Source organism: Triturus cristatus, chromosome 4_1, assembly GCF_964204655.1.
Source record: "Triturus cristatus chromosome 4_1, aTriCri1.1, whole genome shotgun sequence".
Classification (NCBI taxonomy): Eukaryota; Metazoa; Chordata; class Amphibia; order Caudata; family Salamandridae; genus Triturus; species Triturus cristatus.
In genome coordinates this window covers 588,463,808-588,488,510 of record NC_140585.1, presented here as the reverse complement: position 1 = coordinate 588,488,510, position 24,703 = coordinate 588,463,808, and the positions used below count along the sequence as shown (strand labels likewise).

The window sequence follows — 24,703 nt, the reverse complement described above, 5'->3', positions numbered from 1 at the left end:
GCTATCGTTTGTGCAGCAAGAGTGCAATGGGTTCTAATGGGCTGCTTGCATGCCACTGGTTGGCTAGCAAAGAGAGCTGTGAATATTGCTCAGTGCTCCCCTAAGACTATTAGGCAGCTGTGTTCCTGCAATTACTACACTATAGTAGCAATACCCCTGTGTGGTGCCTGCAAGTCGTACAGTCATAGGTAGGTTGATTTCATTTTAGACAGGTGCCTGGCTCACTTCTGCATTGTTTAATTCGTACAGGTGGTTGCCGCTGTTGAGCCAGGCATTTATTTCAGGGACTGGAACTAAGCAACTTTGGTATCAGCCAATCTTGGCTTTCCGCTGAACCACACTTTTTTATCCATATATTATCTACGGACTTTCTGTGAAAGGGAGCAAAACAGAATAATGATATGGCCTTAAATTTGTTAAGAAATCGTGAAAAACGAATTACCAATGTTTGATATCACAAATAATGCAGTGATTTTTTTTTTTAATTCATTGTTTTTCTTCTAAATATAAAAGTTTGTTCTCCTTTCTTAGGTTGGGAAGTGGCGGGAGATCATGTCCGGAGTGGCACTGGGGCCTCTGACAATGATTATCTCATTTTGAATTTGCAGATTGCAGGATTTAAGTAAGAACATATTTATTTCAAATGTTTAAGTCATCATTGTCATGGTACAGAATCTGAATTGTGTAATTTTTTGCAAGGCAGTTTTTTAAAATTATTTTCTAGCAGAGAACATCAAAAGTTGCGTTTCCTTGACTACTACCACTAAGAATTCAGACAGTCCGTCTGTGCACTGTCCTGTTTCAGCTGTGCTTCCTTAAGCCAACATTGTCCTCTTTGATTATTCCCCATTCCACATACTATTTCTCTCCTAAAATCTGCAGCCAGCACCCCAGCCTCTTCTAAATGTTTATTCAAGTCTAAATCATTTCTTCTCTCACTCCGACATTGGTATCCAAAAGGCGGTTAAAAGAGCAATACAATGCTGCGCCGACGTCTAGACGCACTATGTGCCTGCTAGGGATAAAGAGCGCTCCCTCAGAGGCATTGAAAGGCCTTGTGATGTTAGAACTGCTATAACTGGGCACAGGTCACTAGGAACTGGCAAGACCTTTGAACAGCAATTGTTCTGGAGAACTGGAAAACACACGTTACTGCTTTACATCTCCATTTTCCTATTGCTGCACTGTGTTGTCCCAACTGTCCCTTTTATGGTGATTTTCAGGTGCCTCCAGCCAGGAAATGCAGATAGGAGCCACACATACAAAATGAAAGACTGTTGAGATGTCAGGAGGATACATGACACATTTAAAAGAAGCATTTGTAACAATATTGTGATTTTGGACGAGTACTGAAATATGATTGTGCACATTTGGAAAATTTGTCCAGTCACTGTAAGGGTCCTTATGGAGAAAGAAATCCAATTTTGAGCAGTACAAACGCACCCTAGTTTCCATTTCTGCATTAGCAGTTTGATTAGAAACCTTAGCTCCTAGGCTAAAGGACTAGTAAACACATCTGTTGAGCAGAAACAACATCATACTAATAAATTAAGAGCACAAGTCACCTTTTTGCCCCATTATCCCTCCATATATATGTTTATAGCCAAATTACATGTTTTACTGCTAACTAGTTTAACCTTAAGAGCTGCTATAGCTTTAGTAGAACATTGTCGCAGTGTTCTTCCCCCATTTTGTTGGTCAATATCTACAGTTCCTGACCAGTGTCTACATTGTGCCTGTGTTTGCATGTGGTGGGTACCTGTGCTCGTTTTTGGGTACCTGGACATATTTTTCCCCATTAGACTGTTACCTTGAGCAAGAGACAGAAACGGAAAAAGAATGTGAAAGGGAATGACAGAAAAACAGTGACAAAGGGAAAAGGAGGGATGAAAAGGGGTTTTCAAGAGTTGTCATAAAATTCAGGAATTATAGGGTGGGGGTTAAAATAGGCATGAGGTGGAGTCAAGAATGAACAACTTTGTCATTCGCAATCCGGCCATTTGGCAGCACAGCACTGGGCTCCAAAAATCAATTTGGGTCCTTTCCTTTTTTTCCCTTTTTGACAAATTAAACACCGTGACGGCATAATGAAATATATGCCAAAACAAAACGCTAATAGGAAGAGGCGAGCCTTGGATGTCACTTTGAGGGGCACCTATCCTCTGGCAGTCCAAATTTCTAAGTCTAGACACTTTACTTGAAGAAGTTAAACATTGCACTGAAGATCAGATCAGTAAATGAATTAGTCAATGAATCAAGATCAAACATGTATGTAACTATTGTGATAAATGCGTTATGTGAACTTTGGTCCGCGTAGATTATGATGACAGACATTTCTCTGCCTGCACTGCAGCAATTAATTAAACAGTGCTCCAGTTGCAAGTAGTGAAATGCCAGTGGGCACAGTGGCTAGGGCAGTGGGGGGGGGGGGGGGGTGGGGGGCACAAAAAACAAGAAACAACCACCCCGGGGCAAAGACCAGCATTCAGAGTGTGTCAGTATTTGTCCCACGGTGAAATGTCCGCAACTCAATAAATACTATGCAGTGCTCTATTGTAATATGGCACCAGGTCAAACCTAAGACTGCAACACAGCTACTCATCCTAAATCCCTTCCATACACTGTATTTGTAAGTATTTTTAGATCTCATGACCATATCGCATAAGCGGTCTGGTTTTGAAAGACCTATTGTGAACTTACAGTAGGATTAGAGGCTGCCCACTGCTTCTCATTGGTTGGCTGTATTGTCACTCTAGTTTGCTTGCTTCTTATTTAATGACTTGCCTTCCTTTTCTTGTATTTGTACCCCTCTTGGCACATAGCTTCTTTACGATTTTTTATTTGCTGACTTTTACTGTTCCACTGCTCCTGTTTAGGCAACTACTTATTTCATCTTCATTCACCAGTCCATGAGAGTGCATGAGTTTTCTAGCTATCTTCCTCTTATGCTGGTTCCCTACCTCAGATACCTGCCCGCCACCACTATGTTGCTCTCCATGCCTTCTAGCTTTTTTGTAAAACAAGTAACATATATTTTTTCTGGAGTATGGCTGAAGAGCACAACTTAAGGGTTGTGTTTTTGCTTTATCTCATGCTCTCCACATATTGAATTAAAATAAAAACTTTGGCACACAAAGGTATTTATGACACTGGGTGAAGGGCCATCTGCAGCACTCACTGAACTGACTCTGAGGTAGAAGGAATATTTAGCATGATGCTTCTCATAGAGGCGCATAAATCTCTCGCTGGGCTGTACTGTAGAAGACTAAATAAGTGAATCCTATGGAAAACAAATTATACCTTGTCAAGCTTTTCACTTTACATTCGGACACAACCATATTCTTTTTAAAATCTGCTCAAAGTTCGCTGAGTGGAAATGATTTGCAAATAAACACGCCTGTTTAAAAACTATTGAAAACATTGTATTCAATACAGTGCACTCACATTTGATATACAAGACTTACTAGGTTTTCCAATGCTTGTTGAAATTGCAGTCATTAAAACTAGAGCTTTATGCTAATCTTTCATTCCTAACTTGGAAATACCCCTTGTTAGTCTGCAAAATGTCATTGAATCATTTGTGTTATCTTTTTTGGCACAAAATGTACAAAAAGTGTTTGAACAAAAATATTTTACACTCCAGTACATCAACCCCCACCTGAACTTCCAACAACCCTCCACACACCTCTGCGCATCTGCCGAAGTTACATTCGAGGACAATCCTTCTTCTACCTCGCCACCAAGTACTGGAATGACCTCCCCCTTCACCTATGAACTTTATCCTCCCCCCACGGAATTCAGAAAGGGACACAAGAAGTGGCTCTTCAACTGATGCCAGCATGAACCTAGCGCCTGGATTTCCTTGTGGGCGATTAGCCTAACTCTGCAAATCCGAGTTGATTGATCGATAGAAAACATAAGAATGGTATACATTTTAGAATTAGGTACTAGTTAAAAACATTCACTTTGTATTTCAGGTTAGGCTACGGTCTTTGGTCATTGAGGGTCTTGTAGGCATGTGTCAGCATCTTGAATCTTCATCTTTTCTGGATGGGGAACAAGTGGAGGTGCCCAAGGTTGGGGTGAAGTAGATCCATTTGGGGTGGTCTAGGATGAGTCTGGCAGCTGAGTTCTGTATCATCTGTAGTCTCTTCAGGAGTTGGGTGGTGATTCTTGCGTAGAGTACGTTGCCGTAGTCTAGCCAGTGTTTGACTAGAGCTTGAGTGACTTTTTCCTGATGCTGACCAGTATCCATCTGAAGATCTTTCACAGCATGCGGAGGGTGTGGAATCAGGCAGAGGAGACTGCATTAGTCTGGCATTTCATGGTGATGTTTGCTGTCCAGAATGATGGCAAGGTTGCGGGCATGGTCTATCGGTATAGGTGTGGATCTGAGTTCAGAGGGCCACCATGTGTTGTTCCATGGGGAGTAGTTTTTCCTTAAGACCAGCACTTGCGTCTTGTACATGTTGAGCTTTAGGCAGTTAGTCTTCATCCAGTCGGTGACATTCGTTGTGCAGTCATGGAAGTTGATTCTAGTGGTGGAGGGGTCTACTGAGAGCGAGAGGATGATCTGGGTGTCCTCTGCGTAGGATATCATTTTGAAGCCATTGGTTCTGATGATGTTAGCCAGGGGCATTGTGTAAATGTTGAACAGGGTGGGGCTCAGGGATGAACCTTGGGGGAACCCTAAGGTGGGACTCTTGGGTTCTGAAGTGAAGAGTGGTAGGTGGATTCTCTGGGTTCATCCTGTGAGGAAGGATGCGATCCATTTGAGGGCGTGTCCTAGGGTCCCGATGTGGTGGAGTCTCTTGATGAGTGTGTGGTGGAAAATGGTATCGAACACTGCTGAGAGGTCGATGAGGATCAGGAATACTGTTTCCCCATGTTTGGTGAGGGTTCTGATGTCATCTGTGGCGGCGATCAGAGCAGTCTCTGTGCTGTAGTTGCCTGGAAACCAGTTTGGGAGGTGTCCAGTAGGTTGTTTCTCTCCAGGTGTTTGGTGAGTTGGTGGTTGATGGCCTTCTTGAGGACTTTGGCAGGTAAGGGGAGCAGCAAGATGGTTCTTGAGTTCACTGATGTCAGCGGAGGGTTTCTTGAGGAGGAGTCTGACCTCTGCCTGCTTCCATCCATCAAGGAAGGTGGTCGTGGAGATGTATGTGCTGAGTATGGAGGTGAGTTTGCCTCTGATTTCCTTGCTCCTGAGTTGAAGTGGTGGGGACAAGGGTACGTGGGTGCTCTAAAGTGGATGCAGTTCCTGATGGCTGTGGTTTTCTATGTGGTGAGCTGTTCCCATGTGGTGAGCGGGAGGTTGTGAGTGGTGTCAGTTGGTGTGAGAAGGTTGTAGAGGTCGGTGGGCTGGGGTTCAAATCTATTGTAGATGGTGGTTATCTTGTTGTGAAAATAGTTCTCATTGTGTTGCAGAGTTCTTGGGAAGGGTAGATTGTGTTCTTGGTGGCTGACGAGCAGGAGGACTCTGACGATGCTGAAGAGTTCCTTACTATGGTTGGAGCTTTCTTCAATGTGGTCTGCCAGGGCACCTTTTTTCGTGTCTTTGAGGCATTGGTGGCAATTGTTGAGGGCTGACTTTAAGGTGGCTCAGTCTGTGGGTTCTCTGCTGATGCACCATCTTCTTTCTAGCTGTTTGCAGTTGTTTCATTGTCTTGAGTTCTGGTATATACCAGCTGGCTTGTTTGGTGGCTGTCTGGTCTTGGCTGGCTTGAAGAGGGGGCGACCTTGTTGGTGCAGTTGGTGTTCCAGGTAGAGAAATTCATGGTTAGTAGTGGAGTTGGGGTGGGTGGTGTTGATGGTGTCTGTGTAAGGTTCTGGATCCTGCAATGGTGAATTGGACATTTGCGTGGTTGGTCCAAGTGAGATCTTTGACATAACTGCACTTGACTCTGTCACTAACAGCGAAGATCAGGCCCAGCATGTGTCCTACGATGTGTGTGGGGCTGGTGACAAGTTGGGTGAATCTGATGTTTCTCATGCTTTCCAGGAGGTTGGCAGAATTTGCCTCTTTGGGGTCGACAATGTGGAAGTTGAGGTCCCAGAGGAAGATGTATTGCATGGAGTCAATGGCAAGCGGGCGGTGAAATCGCGAGATGGTGTTGCAGAAGCCAGGGCGTGGTCCTGGAGGTCTGTAGGTGAGGGTGCCTCTGATGGTAGTTTTGCCGTCAGTTTGGAGTTGGAAGTTGAGGTGTTCCATGATCACAGAGGTGTCGTCTTCGGTGGTAGTGCACCAAATGGTTTATTTGTGGATGATGGAAATGCCTCCTCTGTTTTTGTTGGTGCAGTCCTGGTGTGTAATCTTGTAGCCATTGAGCGTCGCAGTGGAGATGTCAAGGAGATGTTGAGCCAGGTCTCTGTAATGAAGATAACATCGGGGTGAGGGTGGTGATTGAGTCCTAGATTTAGGAGGAATGTTTGCAAAATGATTGGGCGTTGAGCAGGAGGCAGTGGTTTAGTTCCGGGGTGGTCGTGGTCATTGAGGTGGTCGTGGCCTGGGTTCCTGTGAGGGAGGGAGGTCCTGAGTTGCAGGCAAAGTGGCAGCAGGTAAACAGTCCTACCGTAGATCGGAGAGATGCGATGCAGCTATTCTTGTGGCATCTGAGGTCCAAGACTTGGTGCTCATTATTTTTTGCACATTGTTTAGACAATGAATGACCAATGTATATATTTGTAGGTCAAAAATGTGTTGCATTACGTTTTGTTAAATAGTCGCAGGTTTGCAGCGGTTTTTCAGTAAAAACAATATTTATTTGAATTATGATTATTTGAACTGTGGAAAGCCTATGACTGGTGTAATAAAACATTATTTTTTCATCTTCCTTTTTGACATGCAGACCTCCAACATCTGTGACTGGGGCAACAGGGGTTGATATAGGGATGATTACATTCGTTTTCGAGACTGTGTGTTCTGCAGATTGCGTTTTATACTTTATGGTGGTAAGTTATTTATTTGTTGATGTGTTTTCTGTAAGAGATTTTGATAAATGTATGTTCATGAAAGCCTATACAATATACAAAGCCTGATCTGTGTATGATGGATTAATCGTCACATAACCCCTTCGTGTTTATAGGATAGTGGGGTAAGTGGCATCAAACAGCCACGCACGAAAAGCCATTAATCCAACAACACTGAACAAAAACATTGCATCAGCAACAAATCATCAACACCTCACAGCAGCACAACACATAATTAAACACAACGCAAAACACAATAGCACAACAAGAAAGAATTAAAATGATTCAGCAACAACTTCTAGAGGAACAAAACTGAGCATGATTGGAAAAGCAGAACTCGACAGCAGCGTATTCCCATGACACGGTAACACCAAACGATAATGACTTTCTATCCCCCTCCAACACGACAACTCATTGCCTTCAATTACTTCTATTTGCTCCTCAAAGCATTCCTAAATTGTACACAGTGCACCGCTAATTTGACATTTTACGGCTTCGTAAATGAAAGGGTAGATCATAATGTGGATATAAAACTCAAGGCAATGTATATCAACTTAATTTCCTTTTTTGAATTTTAATAAAGTTTGACCCTCTTTGTTGAATATATGCGACACTTTAAAACTAAAATATGCATTCAACTTGGTGGATTCTTTACATTTTTGGGCAGATTTCCGGAGAGGAGAGAAAGGTGCATTTCCAATTCAGATTTAATTAGACACGTTTGCTCGAGCACACAGCAAAGGCCACTGAATACATTTATGTCAAGCTTGGGCAAAGGTTGTTCTTTGGTCAACTTAGTTTCTAGATATGGTTTGATGTAATCTCTTGGGCATTTTCTTGGTACTAAAAAAGAAAACTAATATAAAAAATGCTGCATCATCTTATTGTTGGTGTTTGTGAATTGGTTGCCGAACCAACATTTAATTGAAGAATCACATCTGAAAAGGACGTGTGGCATTTTTTCTTTGCCCTTGTGACTTAGGGTAAGGGGTACTTACAAGATATGCTGAATTTTTTTTTAAAAGGGTATGTTGGGTGGGAAAAAAATCCATCTTTCTACTAACAGGTTTGGCCCCTCAATCGCGTGTGGCCAGCGAATCCCCTTCTTTCACGATCCAGAAAAGCCCCCATTTTACAACTTCACCTATCTAGAACCTAGAGTAGAGGGGTAATTATCAGCTCCCAGCCTTGTGGAGTAAGTCTAGATGTTATTTACTTTTTTGGATCATAATCACAAATTTGTACATGTGGGTATTTTGTAGCCTTCAGATGTGTTAATGATCCTGTCCCACAAATGGGGTGTTATTTGTGCCACTTTATCATCTATGGACTCCTACCACTGCAAAGAAAAAGGTAGGATGCTGGACCAAGATTAAAATAGTCTTGGTGAATTGAGAATTGCTACATTTGATAACTCGTTCAAATCCGTTCTTTTTGTGAAATGAAAATATCCCCATTATTGTTTGAAAGAGTAACACTCTAACCGAAAACCAAAACAGATTATTAGGCTGAGTGAAGGCAATCCACTTCAGAAATTGAATTTTTAGAAGAACAGTGCATAGAAGAGTCTGTGCCTAACAAACTGCCTTCTTCGCTAAATGCGAAGACTCCGTTATGGATAAAATAATATCAGTTTCCAATGACAGGTTCACAGCATGAGCATTAGTATTTAAAATGCAAAGGTTTTTAAACACTACAAGTTTAACTTTGGAATTGAAATGACATCCACATGAATCCGTGCTGTGTAATTAATATTTGGGGCTCTGCTAGGCATTATCAAGCGAGACTCTTTAATGGTTGCTTTTTAAGTTCAGGTTTATTCTGCTGATAGACGATGTCTGCTATCACATTTTTTTGGACAGCATTTATAACTGATCAGAAATAATAATCAGAAAATAAGTTTCCACCGGAGTTTTCTAGGAGTTAACGCCCGAGTTGAATTCAGAAACTTCACATTTCTGTGGTCGATGTAGTTCTGTGTTTATTTGGCTTGCTAAAAATATTGTCTCCACTTTTCTCAAAAGATATCTTTTATTACTATAGCTTTTGTCTGAAATTGTACAACTTTATGGTGCTGGAGATGCACCTGTCTAGTTGCAGGATTGCTCTGGGATAACTCTCCTCCCCTAGCATGAGATGATGCATCTGTTTTTACAATACATGTGAGTAAGATATTCAGGTGTAGCAAAACAGGAGCACTAGAAAAATGTTTCTTCATGAAACAGAAGTGCCTGATCAGCGTAATTTGACCATACAAATGTAACTCCTTTACGAATATCCGCTACTGATAGGAGAATTGATGAGTGAATAGTTGATGAGAATTGGCACAACCTGGGAAAGTTTGCTCAAACTTCCCATATGTAGGGGTAGGCCACTTGGGTATTGCTGACACCTTTCTCTCACCCATTCGGAGGCCCTGTAGACGGATTATTGATAGAGTGGTTAAAGAAAGTCATAATTAGGGGTCAGTGGGCCCTTCATATCGCTATGCCACCATGCCACTGAACCTGCAGCACAACTGATAGATCCACTGCTGAACAGACGAGTGAGGCTGGAGCCTGGATAGGAGTTCCTAGTGCAGCAACCAGTGAGGAAATAAGCAGACCATAGAGTGATTTCTGCTATGCTGCAAATCAGGAGTGAACAAAAGCATAGTGTGCACCATCACACTAATCATGGTCACTACCAACCCGCAGATGCATGGTGCTCTGTCTGCTATTGGTGGTCTCATGTTCTGAAGTACGGCTTTGTTGTGATATGCTGCAACATTGTCATTCTAAGTGCTCTGATGTGACTCAAAGGTGACAGGGTATCATAGCTCTGCCAAAAAATAAATGCATAATCTCTTCCGTGTTAGTACTGTATCCGTCTTCAAGTATCTCCTTTAGCTGCTTAAACCCTTCAGTTGATCCTCCTCTTTTATTCTGCCCCTCTTTATTTCCTTGCCTGTTTTTCCTCATCTTTCTTGACACTCTTCACCTTTCTTTTTCTCTTCTAGTCTTTCACTCTCTTCCTTTTTTTCTCTTCTCTCTCTTTTTCTTTATCACCCCTCCCAAAAGTACACACAAAGCCATACCACAGATGAATACTGGCGCATAAAAAGAAACTCAGAGCTTCCTGGCTTTTAAACATAAAGATGGGCTCTCTCACCCCTCTGCGCCTCCTTGTCACTGCACCACTGGCAGCTATGCACCTGGTTGGCGAAGCAAGCTGTCAAGATAAACTAATGTGGAAATCTGGATCCAGCGAGAGCGATGGTAGTGTCCATGTTTTGCCAAAACCACAGTCAATCCTGCATTATTATTGTCAATTTTGTGGAGAATTTCAATGGGTCTGGAGAAAGAGGAATGGGGTGAGAGAAACAGAGACGTGTATCATTGCTCCTTTTTGCATAGCTGGGGTTTAGTCTGATCTACAGGCACACTGATATCTCAAAGCTAAAGGTACTCTTTCGCATGATTATCTTTTAAATATGGATATCTCATTTAAGATAATGTCTACGTTATGCCTGTTGACATTCTCTGTTATTTCCAATCTTATAATTAGAAACCCAAACTTTGTACACAACTGATATACAATTAAGTTAGATATAATAACTATGAATCTCATTCAGGGTCACAATGCTAAAAAGAGCTAAGATCAGTACCAGGAAACAAGTTCTCTAGAGTCCATAATTCTAATGGAATAGTTCTTCTGAAAACAAACAAGTGCTATAGAGTTCGTAGTCGTAATGGATGGCTCTTTGTGAAAACAAGTGAAAGTCTGTACTCTCGCATGATACTTGTTTGGCTCCAGATGTCTTTTGCTCATTTCATAGAAGAACACATGACAGTATTCAATCAACAAGGCCTGTTTGCAGCAACTAGATATCACGATAGCCTAGCAAGGACACTATGGACCGCAAGGCATCATCAGCAACTCTGGTGAGAGCATTGTGAGATGTGCTTCTTCTTGGCTTTACTCCGGTGTTTCATGAAATGGGTCCTTCTGAGACACTAGTCTTTTGTCCAAGCATCGCTCCCCCATCTTCTGCACCTTTCCATCCTACTCTGCTTCTGAAGACATACACATTCAAACTCCTCAGCGTGGTGTGACAAACAGCACAAAAGGGTAAGTGCTTCTGCATGCATCCTGACACAGGCCTTGTGATTTCATGGATCGCAGGGTAGGCAATCGTAAAATCCTTTTGTTCATCTGGCCCTACTTACTTTTGAATGTCACAGGTATTAGATCAGAAGAAAATGTTAATTATTTTCCAAATGGATGGGCTTATGAGCATTCAACAGACCCCCAAAGACATTGCGGACTGGTATGCCAAATTTTTCTGCTACAAAACAATACAGTTGTGGCCAAACAAATGTGCCTGTCACAAAAATACAGTGGCACAACCAGCACTGTGTAGCAATCCAAAGCTGAAAAGAGATATCTGATGCCAGAAAGAGTGCAGCTTTCAATTTAAAAATTGGACTCTCTGGAACAATCCTGAAATGTTTCTTCTCAGCGTGAAATACATGCTGCTGGAGAGATTTGCTAATGTGGTTCCCTCCACCCTCCTCCCAATTTATCGTAAACTTGGAGGAGGGTGGAGGGGGTCACATAACAGCTCCCTACTGTAGCATGTATTTCACACGGATCTCTGAGCCTGAGGCTGGTGGAGAGTGTAATGACCCGAGTCCCACAAGAGCAGAACTCGGAGTCATGGACCGGAAGGGCTCACATACAATGTATCGCCTTCTGGCCAGGCATGGCCAGAGGTAATAAATAAATGGCGGAGATCGCTTGTGGTCTTCCGGCCCACACCAACCAACACGTGTGGTCTGAGTTTGTTGGTCCTCCCGACTGTAGGCCTGTTGGACTGCCCTAATCCATTGAGCCATGGCGGACGTCGCAACACTGGTGACAAGGGCACTGCCCAACATCACTGCATTTCCCGACGACTGCGGACACGGTCCCGACACCAGCGCTGGACCAACGGTGCATGCCCCATACCTGCTGGCACGCCTCCTGCACGGTGCTCCGACTGCCACTCCTGCCCCGTTTCAACGAGCGCATCTGCTTGCTCCCTCGGTGCAGAAATTGCTGCACAACTGGCTCATCGACAGCTGATTACCTTATGATGACCACACGGCAGTCCACGTAAGTACAGCGGCTACACCCACGTGGCCGAGCGCTCGCACACACACACTCTCTCAGCCAGCGTTCAGCGTTCAGTGCTCAGTAACACAAAACCAGACAAGCACAGCGCGACAGGCCCTGGGGAACAGTGTTGCAACCGCAAGCAAGAAACACAGTCTGTCAACCAACCACAAACAAGCGTCCGGCCACAGTCTTGAGGGAAATCAACCTTACCACAGCAGAAAGGAGACCAGGCCCCCCCCTGCAAAAGAGAGAACCCAGGTGCACTGAAATATGACAGACAACACGCAACAAGCATGCCCACACCAGGACCCGTCGCCTGCTCAGCAAGGTGGCTTCCCGCCCATACATCCAGCCACACAGCACACACAAATGAACCCCCTACCACCCTTCATCAAGCTGGTAGATCCTTACACTGCCTCCCCAAGGTGGAAGATCTGGAATGGTCGCCTGAATAACTATTTCACAGCAACGCGAGAGACAGATGACACCATAAAAACGTCCCTGTTATTACATTTTGTGGGTGAAGAAATATACAAAAATTTGCACACCTGCCGAACACGGGGGCTGTCAATGATTCTAATGCCACCATCAGGGCTCTTGACGCACACTTTGACCCACAATTAAACCCAGATTAGGAAAGATTCAAACTTCAACAAGGCCGCCAAAGGGAAGGAAAGTCTATGGACGCATTTCACGCACGTCTGAGGGAACTAGCCAGCACGTGCATAGCTGACGATCAGAACAAAGAAGTAAGAGCGCAAGTCATACAAGCGTGCCGGAACAAGACACTTAGGACCCTCATCTTCCACCAACCCGAGATCCTGCTGGAAGACATCCTCGTCATGGCGCGATCGCAAGATGGATATTGCCATCACCCAGAAACCAGAGAAGCCAGTCGCTATTAAAACCGAACGAGCAGATGCACTTCGGACGCAAGGCAGAGGGAACAGAGGCAGACAACAGACAAAGATCACACCAGGATCACGGTGTGGATACTGCGGCCGAGATGAGCACCCCTTAGAGGAATGCCCAGCACAAGGGTGAACGTGTTCAAAATGTGGTACCCCCCAACCATTTTGCCATCGCATGCAGAGGTGGACCAAGAAGCAGGGAAACAAAAGGAAGAAGACCACCGTCGAGGTCAGTGAGGTAATTATCTCTCGAAGACTCTGAGAACTCCAGGTCGGCCAAAACACAACAACGGCAACGGGGCCACTTGAAAGACTACTCCACTGAGGAAGAAAATTAGTGCTAACTCAGATCATTCGCCCGTGACCTAAAATGCAGGTTGTGCTTCAACCCACATGCGTCATAGACATTGCAGGATCCTGTGTAACGGCTCTAATTGATACCAGCGCATCTGTTAATGTGATGGGCAACCAATAGTACAAACCATTAAGACCACGACTCCAGTTAACTCCATCTCACGTCAAAATACTTACATATGGGAGCCAAACACCGCTACCCCTGAAAGGCAGGATGACTGTCCGAGTAAAGTCCACAAACCAAGAGATTACCATGACATTCCACGTGGTCGACAGAGAACCTGACATCCTGGTAGGGAGTCACACTGCAGAAGATCTCAGCTTAGTCACCTTCGCCCGCACAGTCAAAGCCCTACAGACAGAAGAAATACTTGAGATGTTCCTGCATCTCTTCACCGGACTAGGATGCATGAAGAGACCGCCAGTCAAGTTACACATTGACAGAGCAATAAAACCAGTAGCGCTTCGTCATAGACGTATCCCTTTCCACTTTCGACCTCTAGCAGAACAAGAGCTATGCAATCTAGAACAACAAGGGGTGATTTATAGGTCCTGGCCTGACGCCCTGGGTCTCGCCAATGGTTATATCAGAAAAGCCAGGCAAAATAAGACTATGCATAGATATACGCCTACCCAATCAAGCAATCAAACGAGAACGACACATCACACCAACAGTCGATGACATCATAGCCGACTTGAATGGTTCCTGTTGGTTCTCCAAGTTAGACTTGATTGCAGGGTATCACCAACTGAAGTTAGCCGAAGAAAGGCGATATATAACAACCTTCTGAACTCATATTGGACTGCGACGATATCAACGGCTAAACTTTGGGATCTCGTCGGCCGCCTAATATTCCATGATGCTGTCCGGGAAGTCTTGTTTGTTCTCCAAGGAGTTCTAAAGGTCAGTGACGACATTCTGATCCACTCCACGACCATTGATGAGCATCACCGGCACCTTCGTGCAACCGTACGGCAGCTGTCAGACTATGGCATAGCACTGCACAAAGACAAGTGTCTGTTCTTTCAGAATTCTATTGAATTCTTCGGATATGTCTTCAGTCAAGACGGAATCCAAGTGGACCTGTGGAAATCATATGCCATACGCTAAGCACCTGCGCCCACCACAGTATCGGAAGTGAGGAGCTTCTTGGGGATGGCCACATACTGTGGGCGGTTAATACCCAACCTGGCACCCATAGTCGAACCCTTGTGAGCTCTCCCCAAGGAAGACGCAGCATGGAACTGGAGTCAAGAAGAAGAGGAAGCTTTTCAGAAAGTCAAAGAGACTCTGCTCAGCAAGACCAGAATGCCTTACTTCGACGCAACAAGAGCCCATGAGCTGCTGGTCGGCGCAAACCCGGTAGGCCTCGGAGCCATCTTCACGCAGGAAGTAGAGCTAGGCAAGAGGGCGCTCCCTCCATTTGCAAGTAAAGCTCTCAGGGCCACAGAGGCGAGGTACTCACAAATTGAACATGAGGCGCTGGCAATTAAATGGGCATGCAACCACTTCCACCTCTGTCGTCGGGCACCCGTTTCGGGTAGTCACAGACCATCAACCACTCACCCCACTCTTTTGCGGCACCGCCCCCGCATCCACCACCAAGGATCGAGAGATGGGTGATACAACTGCAGCACTACCACATGGATCAGGGGTATCGCCGAGGGGCAAAGAATCCAGCAGATTTCCTCTCTCAGCACCCGCCAGACCCATGAGAGGAGGACACTGGCAGCGAAATAAAAACGGAGGCATACGTTGTCATGGTGTCACAAGGAGCGTGCCATGCACCCTTACCACCGAAGTTATCAAATCAGCAACCCAGTTCTCACCAAATTGATAGGATCTATACACAAAGGATCGTGGGAAAACTTCCTACGGGACACCAACGGCTGGTGGGAATCCGAGAAGTCACGCCTCGGGAAGTTTTGGAGAGTGTGAGACGAGTTGAGCACTGCAGAGGAAGGCCTAGTGCTATGGGGATCCTGAATCGCTATCCCACTGAGCCTCCAGGAAAGAGTAACCGCACTAGCCTATGAGGGCCACCAAGGGACAGTGTGGATGAAGTCACGCATGCAAGAGAAGATGTGGTTTCCGGGGCTAGAAGCAGCCATAGACACCCTGGTACAAAACTGCCTCCCTTGCCAGCTCACGAGTAGCCAAGAACAACCAGTACCAATAATTACAGAAGAACCCGCCTCCACACCTTGGTCAAGAGTAAGTTTCCCAGATGGGAGAGGGACGGCAGTAATCATTGAACAGCTACTCTGGTAGTTTAAGTATTAAACTATACTTCATTCTCACACATTGCACCGGTGCTAGAAAAGACTTTCGCACTTTTTGGCCTACAACACGGGTTAAAAACAGACAATTGCCCGCCCCCCCCCCCCGCCCCCCCCGGGTTTCAAGGAGGAGTGTTCAAAGATGTGCTCGCAACACTTGGCATACGTCACCACCAAATTACCCCCCAATGGCAACAAGCAAACGGGGTAGCGGAGCGCTTTATGCATACACTAAACAAAATCCTATGCATTGCAACATCAGAGCGAACCGAACCGGAAGTAGCCTTGCAACGGTTCCTGCAGGAGTATCGCAGCACCCCGCATTGTATGACCCAAAGGTCCCCGTGGTCCTTGATGCTTGCTGGGCACCAGCGTGATACCATCAGTGTCTGAAACCTGGGCTTCACCCCCTTATGAGCCAGCTGATGCTCAGTCACGACGAGCCCAAAACAACAAACGGGCCAACTCTAAGAGGGGTGCCAAACCACGGGTCATCACCCCTGGGAGTTCCGTGCTGACCTGGAACCGCCACCCAGGTGGGAAATTCAGAACGACCTATAAGCAAAGGACCTGGACAGTCGTGCCATAAATGGAACCACCATCACTTCCTAGCGTGGAACCGAAGTGGTCACCAGGAACATGTCATGGTTCCATAAAATCAATTATCAAGAGCAGTAAGCAACTGTTTCCGTAGACAATGAAGCAGGAAGAACCTGAATTGAGGAAAACTTAACTATCCACCTGTCGGAACCGAGGGCAGGAGGAAGTGTCGAACTGTCCTCATCCATGTCCGACGGGCACAGGGACACGACTGGGAGGCCCCTGCTGGACTCTGGCATGAAGTGCCAACTCAACCCAGAGGGCAACAACGTAAGACTGAACCCAACACTCAGCCAAAGACTTAGAGACTTTGCTTGTTGAACTTCTTGTTAAAAATGAGTTTTGATACCGATTTGGGAAGGGATGTAATGACCTGAGTCCCGCAAGACCAGAACTTGGAGTCATGGCACAGGAGGGCTCACATACAATGTATCACCTGGCCAGAGGTAATAAATAAACAGACGGAGATCGCTCGTGGTCTTCTGGCCCACACGAACCACCACGTGTGGTCTGAGTTTGTTGGTCCGTCAGACGGCCCTAATCCATTGAGCCGCAACGGACGTCATAACAGAAAGGAGGAGAGGCTTGCTTCAAAAGGGCAGCAGGAGAGGGTAGATGTTATGTTCCATTATCCCCTTTTTCTTTAATTAAAAAGAAAAAATATTTAAATACTTTTATGTATATATAAATAAAATGAATAAAATAATATATTTTTGATATTTTATCTTTCCTGGTCACTTATTGTTTTTGTTTAGTATAGGTCCACTTTTTATTCATTTCCTAAATGGTTATTCACACATAAGAGGGTAGATGTGAGAAGCATTTAAAATCCAGAAATGTTGGAAGCTGCTGAGTGAGGGTGATTTTGAGCTTCTGGGAGGCCAGCTCTGCCTCCAGAAAGCTTGTATTGTTGTCACACTCTAGGCACAGGAGGAGAGGGAAGAAAAACATCTCTCTCCTGCCCACTTGCCTTTTACTGATCCAGCGCAACAGCACACGGTCACTAAAAGTAGGGTTTTAAAAAGATTTTGTACAAACTTTTGTAAAGTTCGCAGAATTTTTACAAAAGTCTCAATATACCATTTTTTTTCCCCAAATCACGAAACCTCAAAACAAAATTCTAGAGGGTCAAATTAAAGAGTTTCTATGTACAATTTTGGGATTTTCTACCTGTCTTTAGAAACTGAAATTTAAGGGGTCTTTAAGGAAGACATGACAGGGACTTAATAAATATATGTTTTAGCAGCGCATTTAAGAGGAACTCGCCTCCCATATGCAAATCTTAATTTGTTTTGAATGTATATGCCTTTCGAGCTGGTGAAATTCTGATATGATTTCTACAGCGGCTTGGGCAGGTGTCTGACAGGCCAGATTTCAAAGCGCAGCCCGTGCCCAGGTGAGCAGCGACATGCTGACAGTTGTGCGTATTTATGTTCAACTCAACAGCACGCTTTTAGTCGGGTGCAGTCGGATGCCTGGCTCGTTTCAGTGCCATGGATTCACTCTTCCTGTAAATCCAATGAAAATATATTTCTAATCATGCCACGACATTTACCACGCAAAAGTTTGTCTCTTCTGATAAATTAATTTTAGGAAAGAGTTGCTCTTTTACAACTTCCCCCAGCAGCTGAAACTATCAATGACCTTGAGCCTAAAATTAGTTTCCAATAGTAGCAGGACTTGCCCCATCAAAATTATTTTCCTGGCAGGAGTTGTCTCAAGAGTAATTGACTTTGGTGGCTAACTCTGTCTGCATCACATGTCCCCTGGCAACATTCCCTGCAGGCCCTTGGCAGCACACCAGTCCTGCTAGTAGCACTCTTCCTTTCCTTCACATGGTGAAGAAAGTAGTATTGTTAAACCATTAGGGAGGCTCGTGCAGACCACAGAGCTCCCTTCAAGCTCACGAAGCACGTCCCTTTTTGAAAATGGCCATTCCTACAGGGTCACCCACAAACTGTTTGCCTTCCTCGTCCCCTTTTTGCTAAATTCATTTTTGTTGGCTTTAGGAGTACTTTACCACTGCTAACCAGTGCTAAAGTGCACGTGCCCTCTGATTAAAACATGGTAGGAATTGGCTTATTCACAATTGGCTTTGATTTACTTATAAGTTCCTAGTAAAGTGCACTACATGTGCCTAGAACCTGTAAATTAAATTCTACTAGTGGGCCTGCAACACTGATTGTGTTACCAACTTAAGTAACCTTTTACACATGTCTCCGGCCTGCCACTGCAGATGTGCAGTATTAAACTGCTGTGTTAACCTGGCAAGTTAACCCTCTTGTTAGAACCAAGCCTTCCTTTTTAATAAATATATCACCCCTAAGCTAGGCCCTGGACAGCCCATGGGCAGGGTACGGTGTATTTAAAAAAAATAGTGCATGTACTTTTAACTTTTACATGTCCTGGTGGTGAAAAACATTTTGTTTTTTTCACTACTGCAAGGCCTCTCTCCCCCATAGGATAATATTGGTATTAGTTTATTACATTTTATAAGTGTAATTTCCATTTGGGAAGAGATTGGATCCCCAAGGTTGGTGTCTCTGGGATCACAATTTAAATTCACAATTTATGGGGAAGTTAGATTTTAAATTGTAATTTTGAAAATACCCTTTTTAGAAAGTTGCCATCTACTTACTTTAGCTATTTGGTGCCTTATGTCTTCCTCTAAATACACATCTGGGGTGGGTGACAGCTGGGCTTTGTGCATTCCTTCAAGAGAGCCACACACAAAGGGAACTTAGGTTTCACTAATAGGTCTTCCACATCCTGATGGGCCATCCTGGGCAGGATGGGAGGGAGGAGCTGACACACCTTAATAGGCTGTGTCCTTTCACACACAAAGGGCTGCATACACCCCTGTAGTGAGTCTGGAGGAAGGGCAGGGATTATGTGCACTTCAAAGGCCTCGCTTTGAAGTCCCCCCCACTTTAAAGGCACAACTGGGTTTATGTACTGGATCTCATACACCACAAACCCAGGACACTTCTGTACCTATGGATACTCTGCCAGGAAGAAGGACTTCTGTGCTGCTAAAATGGCTGTCCATCTGCTGGACTCCTGTTCTGCTGTACTGACCTGCTGCCCTCCTTGCCTGGGAGTGAAAAGGAGTGGACCTGCTTCCCTCCAACCCAGAACAAAAGTCAGTCCAAAGGCTTGCTGGTTTGCCTCCTGTTTGAAGTCTCAAATGAAATGAAATAAAATACCGGTATTTGTAAAGTGCAAACAATTACCCCTAAGGGTGTCAAGGTGCTGGGGGCCGTTGGGAAGATTAAGCGAGCTATTACCCAGAGTCACATGGTGCTGGGCTAACCTGCCGCAGTTGCCGGAGATCGTACCGTGAGCCCGGTGTTCTGGAGTCAGCTGCCCTGGCCACTGCGCCACACACCTTCCACTCAAGGACATCAAAGACTTTCAACCCATCTTCCTAAAGCACCTGGACTCTGCCATTTGATATTGTTGCCCTGCCTAATGGTGCCAATCCAGTCCTGGGTCCTTGGAACTGGATATAAAGTGCTGCAACTGCCAAAATCCATGCATCAACACTATTGCGCTGCTCGGAACCATCTCATCCCATTGATGCTCACGCATCACCGCTGTTGCAAGGGTCGAGAACCGGCACATTTCCATTGATACATCACAGCTGCTGCGAAGATGGAGGACACCACAACTCCATTGAAGCATTATCGCTACTGCGAGGATGAAGGACATCTCATGGCCGACAGCGCAGTGCATCATCTCCATTCTCAATGCATCTCCAACTTTGCAAGGCTCGAAACCGATGCATCGCCTACATCCTACGAATTAATGCAGACGCATCGCCTCCTTTGCTCCTCGCATCTCGTCCACGGTACTGTTTAAGCGCGCCCAGGCTGGTCCCTGTATCCGACCCGCGCCCCATTGTGGTCGCCCTGAACTTTGGAATTTGACGCGGTTTAGCTCAACCAGATAACCCAGGTTGATGCTTTATGCTTTTAATCCCTATATTTCAGTTTAATCTTTAAAAATTCGCTCTGGTTCTACCTATTGGATTTTTGTGGTTTTGGTCTTGTATTGTTGAATAATATAAGCTCTATTTTTTTTAACTAAGTGTGGTATCTTTTTGTGTGGTGTTTACACTGTTTTACGGATTGAAGTGTTGCACAAATACTCTACACATTGCCTCTTAAGTTAAGCCTGACTGCTACCAGAGGGTGAGCGCAGGTTAATTTAGGGTGTGTATCTGACTTACCCTGATTGGGTTTGTCGTTCCTGCTTGGAGAGGGTGCATCCCTCTGCCAAAGAGAAACCCAATTTCTAACATCCCTCATTACAGGTTTATCGACTACATACCACTGGCTCTCACCAGGATCCTGCACCATCTGCCCCACACTCCCTGCAGGCTCCTGTTCTATACTCATGGCTCTTGATGAACCCGCTCGATGTTTCCTTAGTGCTCCTAAGGTCCTAATGTCTGTGCATGCTTCTAGTCCTAGGTACTTTCTTCAGACATATTTCAGCATCATTCCCTCCCACTAGACTCTATCATTTTCTTCCTTTCGGCTGCTGCAGGACACAGGAAAAAACCTAATACAAAGCAGGGGCATAACTGAGGCCCCCACAGTCCCTGCAGTGTGGAGGGGGCCCGCAGGATTGTTTGTTTTGCTGGGGCCCCCTCATCCACATCCTTAACAATTCCATGCCTTGCAGAATGCGTGCAATAGCATGGAATAAGAAATAATTTGCGCTGGAAAGCCACACTGCTTTCCCGAGCAGGCCCCTGCAACGTACGGGGGCCCAACTTTTCAGGGAGCTCTTTGAGCCCAATACCAATAAATATCAGTGTGATCTGACAGACGCCAAGGTTCCTCATCACATTCTGAAGGGGGCCCCATCATTTGGTGCTACGCCACTACTATAAAGGGACATCATCTTTTAGTTTGAAAACTCACTTCCGTCACATGTAAGATCCAGAGGAATGACATAAAAATGGTGTTTAGGTAAACAGAGAATGCTTCGCCCTAAAACCTGCTGAGAGAACTGTAGGCAGTTCTAGGTTCGCACAGATTACACCTCTTTCGTATGCTATGTGTTTTATATAATACATGCCTGCTCTTGAGATTCCTAAGAGGTTTTTATACTGAATTTTCTAACATTGCTCTTCTTATATTTTAGGATGTTAACAAAAAGAATACATTTGTAGTGGAATCGTGGGCAGGAAACCGGGACAAGCAAGCGTACACATACACAGTATTGAAAAATACTACGCATGTCTTTACATGGGCTTTCCAGAGAACAAACCTACAACAAGATGTAAGTATTAGGAATGCCATAGTCTTGTAAATCTTCATAGGCACACCATAGAATGGTTGTAGTCATGGTCCAGTATTGAGCGAGTAGCGTGTAAAGAGAATGAGCAATACTGCCAATGACCCCTTAAGGCCCAACCTTCATTATACGTGTGCTGCATTGTGTTTTATCTGACCCATGAGAAATGAGAAAAGTGTTATTTGCTTTCTAGAGGGCCACTCCAACCTCTAGCTCAGGGGTCTTCAAACTGGGGGGCGTGGAGCGATGCAAAGGGGGTCGCGCATTCCCAAACACACTTCTGCCGAGGCCCAAGGGATTCAGCCCCCCTCTTCCTCCATCCTGTGTCTCAGCCCGGGCTGCTGCAGTGCAACTCGAGCTGCTGGAGGCTCAGCTGGGCAGTGTCTGGAGTCTTATCTCCGGCACGCCCGTCCGAGTTTTTCACAGGTCTTTAACCCCTTCGGTGCTCATGACGGAACGGTTCCGTCATGAGCGTCGGTTGAGCTGTGCTCATGACGGAACCGTTCCGTCATGAGCCCGCCCGCGCAAGAAACTGTCAGCACCGCGGCGGAATTTGCGCCGCATGGAAGGGGTTAAAGACCATTTGCATATTTGCATGCCTTTGTGAACCGGTTACAAAGGCTTAGTGTCTCCCCCCCCCCTTCCAGTACCCCCTGGGTCCTCACTCTGCCTATTCCTTACATTTGTATTTTAGATTTACTGCTGTAGTGTGAGAATGCATTTAATAAAAAGGAATATAAAGTAGGGTTGCCAAAAGAAAAATGCGAGCCATGTGTTATTTAAAGAGCCTACAAAGACCTTCTCTTGACACCAAATAGACTTATAAATAAAAAAGTATGTATTCATTCGTTATGTGACTTTCCTGTCTTTGTTCTCTTCAATTATCAGTCATGGATCATTGCGGCAGCACTAGAACACAATTAAAAGTGCTTTCTATTTATATTTGCTGTTCAAAGTATGCACAGATACGTGCTTAAAATACTGTTTTAGGTGATTGCTTATTTTTGTACCAACTGGGCCATCAAAATAATCTACTGGCTACCCTAACCATAGGACTGGAAGTTTGTTGCAGGATCAGCACATTATTTATTTCCTCCAACCCTCGATCCCAGATTGATGCCATAATAGCAATAGTTTAACTTAGATCTTAAACCCTACGCTGCCTCCAATAACATGCTGAGTTACTTCAAGTGCCTGGGAATAAACCCTGCATTTAGACAACTCACTCATCATTCTCGCCCTTCTCTTTCACGCTTACCCTGCACTCACAGCATTCACAATGCACTCACACTGATTACCATGCACTCACACCATTCACCTGCTCACCCTGCACTCACAGTGATCACTTTGCACTCACAATGCACTTGCACTGTTCACCCTATACCTCACCCTGCAGTCACACAAGCACACTACTCACCCTGCACTCATGTGACACTTCACTCACCTGTCCCCCTCACTGCTCAATATGCAACTCACTCAAACAAGCCCATCAGTAATCATACATTCATTCGTCCCATTCTGAACTTGCATCCACACTCAAATTCGTACTGCCACCTCACTCACCCTGCAGTCACTCCTCTCACCTTACTCTCACACTGTTGCATCTCTCACCGTGCACTCACATGGGCACTCTTGTCACCCACACAGTGCAGAGGGTTAATGTGCCTGCTACAAAGAATATGTACCATGCAGATCACAGAAATTAGAGTGACTACAGTATGAGTAGCGCTATAAAAAATAAAATGTTTCTCAGAAAGCTGCTATAGAGAGATAAAGTGCATTGTTGGTGAGTGGTAGTGAGGGAATTCATGTAGAAGAAGGAAACGGGGGTGGGGCACCAAAAAAGACTGTTGCACAGTGTGTAACCAGTGTTAGGGCCAGCCGTGGCTGGGAGTGTTAGCCCCCACCCCCCGAAGTTCTGATCTAGTGGCTCCCCTGCTTCTCCCTATTATTATTATTTACATTTGTAGTGCGCTACTGTTACCAAAAGATGTCCTGCGGCTAATAACCATCTGCTGCCGGAAGGACAATGAGAAACACACAGAAGGAGAAGGAGAAGGAGAACCAGCCAAATGGGGAGACCTACAGAGCAAAGAGCCAGGTTTTTATATCTTCCTAAAGGATAATAGATTCATGGTGGAGCGAAGCAAAGGAGGGTGCAAGTTCCATAACTGCGCGGCCTGCACCTAAACAGCGTGACAGACAACTCATGCCTTCTTGAATTAGGGAACAAAATACAGATTGGCACAGGCCGAGAGGAGCATACGGGCCTGACCCGTATGCTTGGTGAGGAGCGATGAGAGAGGACATCAAGGGAGTGAGAGAGTTAGATTGAAGAGGTCAAGGATGAGGAGAAATGTGAAGTGCCGAAGAGAAGTGTACACGCAAAAAGGTGAGTGCTTCTGTTAGAACAAAGGATAGATGTGAAAGATGAATGGGGGGACTGGAGAGGTGTAAGATACAAATAGACAAAAATTTGAATGGAGAGACGAGGTGAATGAGAAGTGCTGAGGGGCACGGGAGGTGACGGGGCCAGAGAGGCCATGAGATAAATGCAAGAGACTGTTCGAGATGAGGGCAGTGAAAAGACAGAATGGCAAGAGGCGATTAAAGGTGAAGTGAGAGGTTGACTGGGGAGAGTTCAGAAGATGTAAAAAGGGGTGAAAGAAAATGGCCTGCAAAGTAAGAGAGGGATCTGGGTTTGGGAGAGGAGAGAGGGATGGAAGGGAGGGAGTGAGTGAGTGAGAGGAAAGCCTCATGGATACACTGCCTAACTCTGCACAAAACCGCCAGGGTTTTAAGGGACCCCTGCTTCTCCCGGCCCGGGCCAGGTGAGCTTCTAATGTGGCAGCACGTATTCCTGCGGAGTGGAAGCCCCTTCACAAAGGTTGACTAGAAATCTTTCTGATGTTAATTGCTGTATTTTGGTTATAAACAGGTACTGATGGGGTGGAATCTTTCCGCTGTGTTACTGTGTGCAAAAAATTAATTTCATAATAATGAAGCAATGCTATCCCAAAATACGCTGCATCACATAACATCATTTACATTTTCTTCCCACACAATTTAGTCAAGCCTGTCGCGTAATTTGGTCCTCACCTGCCTCATAATTCCAGTAGCCCTGCCTACAGGTTTAGACATTTTTG

At 45.1% G+C, this 24,703-nt stretch overlaps 1 protein-coding gene across 2 annotated transcripts in view; it reads left to right on the top strand.

Moving 5' to 3' along the window:
- The window catches only part of ELAPOR2 (endosome-lysosome associated apoptosis and autophagy regulator family member 2), a 449,018-nt gene that overhangs the window by 257,151 nt on the left and 167,164 nt on the right, over window positions 1-24,703 (top strand). For both annotated transcript variants that reach the window (XM_085652909.1, XM_085652910.1), the window contains exons 11-13: window positions 532-622; window positions 6,846-6,948; window positions 21,405-21,542. In XM_085652909.1, coding sequence (XP_085509035.1) covers window positions 532-622; window positions 6,846-6,948; window positions 21,405-21,542 — 332 coding nt within the window. The remainder of the gene's footprint in view (window positions 1-531; window positions 623-6,845; window positions 6,949-21,404; window positions 21,543-24,703) is intronic.